This window comes from Excalfactoria chinensis, chromosome 14 (assembly GCF_039878825.1).
Source record: "Excalfactoria chinensis isolate bCotChi1 chromosome 14, bCotChi1.hap2, whole genome shotgun sequence".
In the NCBI taxonomy this organism is placed as follows: Eukaryota; Metazoa; Chordata; class Aves; order Galliformes; family Phasianidae; genus Excalfactoria; species Excalfactoria chinensis.
The window spans coordinates 12,594,801-12,604,696 of record NC_092838.1 but is presented as its reverse complement, the minus strand read 5'-3'; the positions used below and the strand labels follow the sequence as shown (position 1 = coordinate 12,604,696).

The window sequence follows — 9,896 nt, the reverse complement described above, 5'->3', positions numbered from 1 at the left end:
CTAAGGACCAATTATTTTTCAGCCAGCTTTCTCTAACAGCTGCTAGAAGAAAAGTTAGACCTTTAATTTACACTTCTCCATCCATTTCTGAAATTTTCACTGCGTTGTTTGCAGAATTAAAATGAAATACTTCATCCCTGTAATTGGTGAACTTGAATGGACAAACTACTTTATTCAAGAACTTCAGCACTTTGTATCACTTTTGTATACCAGTTACCTGACTGTCTTGAAATCTGCGAGAGCCATGTGTGAACTGTTACCTAGTGAAGCAAAACTAAAGAAAATTCTTCCTGAATTAATCCTTTTCTCTTTACTTTTTAGGATTTCTATAATACACACGGCTAGGTGTACAGGTCTGGCTGCATGTATGCCAGTCTCCTGCCACTGACACCTTAAGAAGCATGTACCAGGGCAAGGGCAGCTGTATCCCACTGTATTCTAGAAGCAACTGCAGGAGCTTTTCCCTACTGCCAGTATTCTTTTCTGCTTCAAATTCTAGCCTTTAGTGAAAGAAGTCAAAAGTAGTACGAAAAATGCAACACATCTTACTCCGGAAGGAAGGGACTAGACTTTATTCTATGACAATGCCATTATTGTCCTGCAAAGCCAGTGTTACTTAGTTATTTTACATGTACATGTACAATCACTTCCTGGTGAGCTAAAAAAAAAAACACAAGTTGGATTTGATTATTTGTAGTATATTTTATCTGAGGCAGTTAAGTGTTTGAAAATGAAATTAGGCACAAAGATGCCTGAGAGCCTAAAGGTTCTAGGGTAGGTAAGCAGGCCTTGATTGCTTAGCTTTGTCCCTTTCCCAAGTATCTGAGATCTCTAACTCCTTATTTGACACATCTTGTTACAGTTTCAGTAGTTGAATTATAGCACAGAGCAGGAAATGAAAATATCTCCTTGCTTGGAAATACTTTCAGTTGCTGGCTTGAAGACTGCAAACAAACCAGAAATCTTTCTCCCTTTCAGTATCATTTCTCATAGAAGAGACTGAAAAATATCTTGTGGAGTTAAACCAAGAGTCATTTACAAGATACGTGAACTGAATTCTGTATCTGACTGTCTTAAAATGCCTTTTACATCAAGCTATTAATACCTTGATTAAGGTTGATTAATACCTTGATACCCAAGCTGCTAATTACATGGAGGTCCTAGGAAAAATTCATTAGTTGCATTTATGCTAGTTTTTATAAGTAAAAATTACTGCTGTTTCAGCATGCAGATACACAGAAGAGAAAAAGCCTGCTCTACTGCCACTTCACACTGCTGGAAACTTTCTGGACCACCCTGAGGGTTTGGTGACCATCATTAGTTCCCAGGTCAGAATCCATCAAAGTGGCAGTTTCCTTGCAGTTGCCATGTGGTTAGCAAAGTCTGTTCTAGCAACCAAAAGCTTAACCCATACCTAGCTGCAACTAAAGGATGTTACTTCCTTTTGTGGAGCTCCTACGTTTCTTCCCTCAGCATATTTATTGTAGGGGTACACCTTTTTAAAGGACGTAAGCTACACCAGTTGAGTAAGCTGGTGAGGTTTTGAACTTTTGGCTTTGCACTCAGAAATTAATAGCAGAAGCAAGTTTTAACCATGCATCTGGTTTTAAAGATCAGGATTCCCATCTACAGCTGTGGTTCAGGTGTCCCCTTGTGTTATGTACAGTTGCATCATTCTATTCTCATATGCTGTGAATGCTAAGCAAAAAGCTTCTGGCAGCCTATTTACAGTTCACAGTTGTAAGTAGTTCATATTACAGTAGTAGTTCCATCAAAATAGGCTCAGCTGAACATTCAAGTAACAAAAAAGTGCTGTTAGTCTCTTTGCACCAAGATACCCTTGCATCCATTGCCAGCAATGGACTTCATGCCAGATGAGTCAGCTCCTGTTGTGGAGGAAGTAGTATCTACAATTGATGCAGAGAGCAACTACTCAGTGTGTGCAGTTGCAGACTATGCTTAAAAGTCTCTCCATCATGTTTTCTGATGCGTAGTGTGCATGTGGCCAAGTTCTTCACAGTATAGAGATTCTGCTGGTTACACACATCATAGCCGTAGTCTGTGTGTTGCTCCAAGTTAGCTATGTACATCTGTGCCATTCGGAGTTAGCTTAGCTTTCCTTTCTACGCAAGGTCCTTTAGCAGAGTACTGCACCAGAAGAAAGGGCTCTTTGGTTTCTCCTTCGCCCACGATGCTTTCTTCATCTTCAGACTGGCTGAATCTCTGCAGCCGCAGGTAACACCAGCAGCCCAGAATCAAGGCACCAAGAGCTGCGATAGCAATCAAAATAACAATAACAGTCACCACTCCGGTGGTGGGGCTGTGATCCATAATAGACATGGTTCCTATTTCAGATTGTCCAGCTTCTTAAAGACTCTTCTGCCTGCACTATCAGGCTTCACTGTATTTTCAGACTCCTGCAGTGGAAAAAAATAGACATTTAATGACATTTGCTACATTCAGCAACATTTATGGTTGGTACCTTCTTTGTGACTCACACAAGCCGCCTGCACAAGAAGCTCGAGGTGCTGAATGTGCCCATACTTGTCTTAAGGTATTTCTTCACAAGCTGCCTCTGAATTCAGAAGTTTTCATAGCAAACTACAGCAAATGGAAGCTAGACCTATTTCAGATCTTGATCTGCTTTCAAGATGGACAACCTCAACCTGTTAAAGGAGTGACTGTTTTTACTGAGAGGTTGAGACAAGATGCAGATGTACCTTAGGATGAAGTAATTCTGAGACATGACAGTCCATTAACAAGTTTTAATTGTAGCCCAAGTTAAGCAAGTCACAAACACTGAAGTCACTAGGTACAGTTGAGCAAGCTGACCACTCATATCAAGGCTGCACCTAGATTTGCATAGCAAAGGTTTTGTTCCCCCAGTAATGGAAGCTATACAGTTCAGTGTGGAGAGATTCAAGACTCTTCAGTACAAACACTAAAGCATAGTGGAGCTGTCAAGTAGTAAGTCAGCTACCTTTAGCGTTCTTAAAGCAATCTTACAGAAGTGGTGCATCAGACGGCCAGAAATCTAACACTTGTAGATCTAATATACATTATCTTCCTAATGCACAATGGGCTCCAGGATTGGTATCACTTGCAAAAAAACCCGTAATGTTAATGGTTTACTGCAAGCCCATCTGTAATACTGGTCTGCTGAGAAGGGCTGACTACATTGTGATTAATTGGTTGTTCATTGAGCTGAAAAAAAAAGATGTTTCTCATGCAATTTTCACAAGAAGCAAATGAAGCCAGAGTTATTGAAAACTCCATTAAAACAAAACATTAAGGGGAAGATTATTATTACAAGCTTCTGCTCTTCTCTTAGTGGCTTCCAAACAGCAGAAGCAAGGTAGGGTTTAGAACTGGTTATGTTCCCAGCCCTGGAAGCCACTGCAGCCAGCAGTTTGCTGTTGAATCGTGCCAAGTATGCAAGCCTGGCAGACGCAGTTTTCCACAATTAAAACAGAACAAAAGCTACTGTGCCACATACAGTCAACAGCAGAGCTGCATGCCCACTACAGCCAGACAGGTGCATGGTTTGTCACCTTTGTTTTGCAGTGTTATGAACTCTGCTCATTCAATACAGGATGAACAGCTGGGGGTGACTCAGGGTGGCTCTTAGGGAGTTCCTTTTCACCAACCAGACGAGCTCCTTTAAGACAACCTAGGTGTTAATAGTTGAAGATAAGAACAGAAGCTTGCAGGACTTGTCTTTGAGGCTCTCCTGTGCTTTGACGTGGCAAGGTACAAGGTGTCAGAAGGTGGAAAACTAGGACCTACAGGATGCATAATACCAATTCAACTTCGTTAAGCACCTCATAGTCCAACCTGGAGTGTACATGACCACTGACAGACCCCTCTGAAAGCTTTTCCTTTGCCAAATCTGCAGATCTGCCCTTTCCAAGTTGCCTGCTTTTTAAAGTTCCATCAGAAGACTCAGATCCTCTGAACCTTTTTTTAGCTCTGGGACAGAGAAGGGCACAGCCTCCTCTGGATGCATTACCCAGCAAGTTTCCTTTCTCTATGGATCAGGAGACTGATCTCCCATTAATACTGCCAGGAAAAATCAGGCTGCATCAAGCAGCTCACTCTAGCTTCTATCCAGGAAACCCCTGCTACTTTTGCACCACACGATACGGGGGAAAACCAGCTTACAAGCCTTTGAAAAAATGACTGCACGGACATCCACCTTTTAGGAAAGTGACAGATAAAATTCAAGGTCATTTTCCTTAAATCACTTCAACTCTCAGATGTAGTAGCAGTCATTCTTTCTGCATGCATATCCTCTTCTCCTTCATGCTTGAGGAGATGGGCACCAGCATCCTTCCTAAGTCAACTGTTAAGCCCCTGCACAGCTCTGCAATAGCACAGACAGCTCCTGCTGAAAGGGACCAAGCAGAATGGCAGCAGCAGTATTATATCAGCTGGTTGCTTTGTTTCAAACAAATGCAGCATTCCAAGGCAAACTTCAGTGTCACCATTAAGTTTTGCTGCTGTTTCTCAGGCTTTTAAGTGAATAGTTACAGCTGTCCTGCTAAAAGCCATTAATTCTGTCTGCAGGGTGGCACATGCACGCTGTATCTGTAGCACAACAGACACCAGTAAGAACCTCCAGAGAGCCCTTTGGTGTCTGTTGTGCTACAGATGCAAAACTCCAGCCTCGCTCTCCACCAGCAATTGATTGAAATCTGCATCATCTTCAGAGTCCATTTCTCATCTGGAGTAGCGCTGCATCCTGTAGATCCCCTTAAACTGATCTCACAGCAGTTTACAGCCAGCTTTCTGACTCACCTTTATTGAAGCCTACACACATATCGGGGTCAGCACTGATTTCATCTGTCACTTTAAGTGATTACAAGTTACAAAACCCCAGTCTTCAAAAGAACTGCTAGCTGTATGTACTTGGTGGTGCTCCTGAAGCCATCTCTCTTCCATCCTACTTACATAAGACACATCTAAGGACATTTACTCATTAGTCAGATACGTCAGATAAACTGATGGCAATTGCAGGTAGCCTGCCTTGGTTTTTACAGCATTCCTAGCAATCAAGCAGTGAGAACAGCAGCATATGCGATGGGAATAACCATCGCTTCATTTGCCCAGCACCTGCTGCCAGCCATGCGGTCACAGCACAGTGCAGTTGGAATCCACTACTTCCAAAGAAGTTGTGGGACCACGGCTACTCTGTTAGCTCCGGCTTAATGCCACCTCTTTCTGCTAAAGCCAAATCGCACCCAGTCCTGGCCTGAGGCTGTTTTAGAAGCAAAGGGCTGTTCGGTGGAAACTTTCAATGCAAGCCTCCGCTCCCCCACAACCCTCATTCCGCTTGTGATGAGGAATAAAGGAGCGGGTAAGAGAGCCAAAAAGGTTTTTCTGCGGCTAACTCGCTGCAAACAGCCCTCCAGCAGCACCGGACCCAGAAGTGACGCCTCGCAGCAGCGCGCAGCTTCCACGGGAGGCGTGACACTGGCTGGCGTTTAACCAAGAGCCGCCTTTAAAGCTTTACGCTGCGGTTAACGCTTCGCAGAAGAGACGGAGAGGGCAGGGCAGCGCGCGGGTCTCCCAGCCGCAGACGCGCGATCTCAGCGGCGCGCAGAAGCAGCAGCTGGGTGCTCTCCCTGCAGCACCACGCTATGGGGCCTCGCGGCGCACAGCTGGACGCGGCCCTGGGCTGCCGGGGCTGTGCCGGCTCGGGAGGCGCTCCCCGGCACGGCGGTGCGGCTCCACGTAACGGAGCGGGGCCGCGCTACGCCGTGCCGCGCTACGCCGTGCCGCGCTACGCCGTGCCGCGCTACGCCGTGCCGCGCTACGCCGTGCCGCGCTACGCCGTGCCGCGCTACGCCGTGCCGCGCTACGCCGTGCCGCGCTACGCCGTGCCGCGCTACGCCGTGCCGCGCTACGCCGTGCCGCGCTACGCCGTGCCGCGCTACGCCGTGCCGCGCTACGCCGTGCCGCCGCTCGGTTCCCACTGCATTACAAAACTCAGCCGCACACCTGGCAGGGCAGGCCGGCAGCCTGCAGCGCAGCCCGGCCCGGCGGTGCCACGGAGCGAGGCGGGCCGCCCCCGGCTCGTCCGGGCACGGACACAAAGAGCGGCGCTGCGGCGCCCGGGAGGGCCGGAGAACGGCTTCGGCACGGGCCGGAGCCCGCACGTCTCTCCTGCCGCCGCCGCGGGGCTTCGCCCACTGCCCGGACGGCCCGGGCCCCGCCGCAACCACCCGCCCGATCCCGGCGCTCACCGTCTGCCGGCTCCGCCGCTCCGCTCCGCTCCGCCCGCTCCGACGCCACGGCGGGCGCGACGGCCGCCTCACAGCGGGGCCGGGCGGTGCCACGAGGCGCCCAATCCGCACCCGGCGCTCGCGGCTGACGGGAGGGGCGGCGCTGCGCGGCGGGGAGGGCCGGCCTGGCGGGGCGCTCCGCTCGCCGCCTTTGGCCCCTTCCGGGGCTCCGCGGCCGCCTCCGCCGTGTTGCTGCCGCCGGTCGGTGCCGAGGTGCGGCCCCAGCAGAGGCGTCTCCCCGTCCCCTCCTCGCCTCGCAGCGCCGCGTGAGGGCCGTGCGGACCGGCTGTGCTCGGTGGGGCCTTTGCTGGGAGCGCCTGCAGCGCACCGGGAGCGCTTCGGGTAGCTCTGCCTGCGCCCCCGCCGTGCGGTCCCGAACGACCCAGCTCAGGGTCTCCTGGTGGTTCCGCTGGTACCGACCAGGAGGAGAACAGAGACGACCCCCGCTTGTCAGGCCCGGTTACAGGAGGGGCGGACGGGCTGCGGCAGAGTTCCGGGCCCGGCCGTTGCTGTGCAGTGCAACGGAAGCCGTGCAGTGCAGCACACGCCGTGCAGTACAGTGCAAGCCGTGCAGTGCAGCACATGCCGTGCAGTACAGTGCAAGCCGTGCAGTGCAGCACACGCCGTGCAGTACAGTGCAAGCCGTGCAGTGCAGCACACGCCGTGCAGTGCAGTACACGCCGTGCAGTACAGTGCAAGCCGTGCAGTACAGTGCAAGCCGTGCAGTGCAGCACACGCCGTGCAGTGCAGTACACGCCGTGCAGTACAGTGCAAGCCGTGCAGTGCAGCACACGCCGTGCAGTACAGTGCAAGCCGTGCAGTGCAGCACACGCCGTGCAGTGCAGCACACGCCGTGCAGTACAGTGCAAGCCGTGCAGTGCAGCACACGCCGTGCATTGCGCACTGCTGCGCTGCGCCACGCGAGGCGGCGTGCGCCGCTCCTCACTCCGGCGCTGTCCGCGCGGTGCCCAGGCCGTGCTGCTCGGAGCTCATCGCGCTGAGCTTCCTGAACTCGCGGGTGTGAACGCTTTGCACGGCTGCCAACGGAGGCCGCTCCGCACTGGAGCCCCGAGCAACTGCAGCAGGGTTCACGGCCTTCATGTTCAATGCAATTGTGACAGCTGGCTGGTGGGAGCGGTGGTGATGGCAGCCTTATGGAGCTCTTCTGGATAACTCGGGACCTTTTTTTGCTCTTTAGGTGCTTTTGGTTGGTTCTGTAACCCGTGTTTAGTGAATGAGCGCCAGAAAATCTCTGAAAATCAGGGTTTCTGATCTCCCTTCATAGATGTTTCCCAGAGGATCTCAAAGAACTTCCTTGCTGTCCTTTCTACCCCTGTTCCAGCAGAGATGCATGCGTACAGCATTCATCTGTTCAAACAGTTCCTTATCCAGAACACTCTGGCTGTCAGTCTTCCATTTTCATTCTCTCTCCTTTTTTTCACGCATGGATTTGTTTCTGCCCTTGCAGCCTTGCAGTTCTCTGGGCCGACACAGACTCCCCTGGGGAAGTTGTAAGCACTGTTGGAATGTTTTATGCAAAAAACACAAGAAAATTACCTGCATTAGAAAAGCAAGCCCAAGCTGCAGGTACATTCTTGTACTTTTTATATCTACACATTAAAAAGAAGGCTCTGAGTTCTCTGTTTCAGGGGAAGGGACCAGCAGAGCATGTTGGTGTGTCCCGCAGAGGGGTGCTGCAGGCATTGACCTTCAGATCCTACATCTGTTGAGGCACCAGCATGGGGCCTCCATGGCCCTCTGTGCTCTACCGAACCAAACTTATTTTAGCACCTGGAAGGAATTAACAACCCAATTGTCAAGTAGTCCTGGTGTGAATGTGCAAAACCAGAGAGAGCAAAATCAGTCTGTAGGTGTTTTGTACCTGTGTAAGTTTTGGGGCTTACACAGGTATATAACCCATGCTGCAGACTGGAACTGAAGCCCTTCTCTCTCACATTTACTGATGACAGTGTGCTCATACAAACAAAAGGTCTCCTTAGGTGTTGTATGGGAATTGCTGAGTCATGGCCTGAAGCACTGACTGAGCACCTGGGGCAGGGACACAGCCAGCCCTGGGAGCACAGGTGGCAGCAATTCCAAAAACCTGCTTCCAGCCCTTCCTACCCTCACTGGAGGGCTGGCTGCCACCAGGGAAGGCTCTCTACCTGGAGATCCCTCCTTTTGCAGTATTTGGTGAGCCCCGAGCCTTGGGATGGGAAAACAAATCTTTCTTGAAAGGGATGCTGACCAACAGCCTTTTTTGGGTAATTCAGAACTGGTTCTGCCATCGCCTTTCCCAGCAGATGTCTGTAGGTTGGTGGCTCCCTTTCTGATTGTTTGCCCTCCTCAGGCCACATGCCTTGCCTGGTCTTCTCGGCCTGTTTTAATGTTGAATGTGTTATTTGGGGATGACTTGCAGAACAAACTCTATAGCTGCGCAGTAGTTGTAGAGCAGGTACGTTTATCCGGCCGGCCGGGTGCAGGAGGAAATAACTCCTTCCCAACCTGCACACCGAAAGCAGGTGAATCCCAATTTCTAGAGGGAATACGCGCATATTCATGGTACGAGGAGCGGTTATTACAGTTCATTCTAGAAATTCGTTACAATATTCCACACCTATTCAAGGCCCCAAACTCCACCCCTAACTAATGGCCCCATATCGTTTGTGCTCAACTGCTCTTGCAATTTTAACAATATAACAGATTAGCCCTTTATTCAGGGGAAACCCAAACAAACCTTAGATTTCTCATTTGTTCATTCAAAACACATTTTTAACTTGGCAGCATACAGGGTAGGAATAGCTGTTTGCTCAGTGTGTCTTGCGTTCTTGAGCTCAAAGAGCTAGAAATTCGTGGTGAGATTGCTTAGAAACTTGTTTGCATTCTTTGGGGTTTTATCAGCCTGGTTCTGCCTCCTGCAGCAGGAGCTTCCCAGACACAGTAAGCGCGCTGTACAAATCTCAGTGCACCAGCCCTGTGCGCTCACTGTGACACTGCCTTGCAGTGGGACCTCTCTCCAGGGGAAGCCCGGTGTGATCCTTCCCTGCCGTACCAAGGGAACAGCAATCCCTCATTACCTCAGCCTTCGTGCCCTCTTACATGGTAATGCTTTTACATGTTTGGAGCCCTCTTGAAACTGCATCCCTACAAACTGTTCAGAATGGAAGTGCTGCTCATTCCAAAACGTGCCATGCAGCTGATCCCTGCAAACAGAAACCCAGTGATAGTGTTTGCTGCTGTGCTTAGTGATTGGAGCTGCCAAGTGTCAGTGGAGCAGATAGGGGTGATTTATAGGCAAAATGGTCTTTGAGTGCTGTGAACAAAGGAGCTGGGAATGGTCTGGAAAACAACCTCAGGTGGTCCATCTGTTCAAGCAGCTCCAGGCTGTCCCTGGTGGCTCTGCTCACACCCGCACACCTGCTGGTGAGTTCTGCTGGGCAAAGTGCTTTGCTGCTCTGGATCCTGGAAGATGCACAGTTCATGAAACCGAGGTGCAAAGATTGCATCACAACGGTCAGACCTGAACACAGCCAGTATTTCCTGTATGATGTGGTTATTGTACTTATTAGTAGCAAAGAGAATTAAATACAGTAGTCCAATTGAGAGCAATTG

At 50.1% G+C, this 9,896-nt stretch overlaps 1 protein-coding gene across 1 annotated transcript; it reads right to left on the bottom strand.

The window, feature by feature from the left end:
* Positions 1–549: 549 nt before the first annotated feature.
* SNN (stannin) lies at positions 550–6,354 on the bottom strand. The gene is made up of 2 exons (XM_072349324.1): positions 6,246–6,354; positions 550–2,417 (listed from the first exon to the last, which is right to left on the bottom strand). The coding sequence occupies exon 2, from the start codon at positions 2,338–2,340 to the stop codon at positions 2,077–2,079; it is 264 nt and encodes an 87-aa protein (XP_072205425.1). The 5' UTR covers positions 2,341–2,417; positions 6,246–6,354; the 3' UTR covers positions 550–2,076.
* Between the last annotated feature and the right edge of the window lie 3,542 nt (positions 6,355–9,896).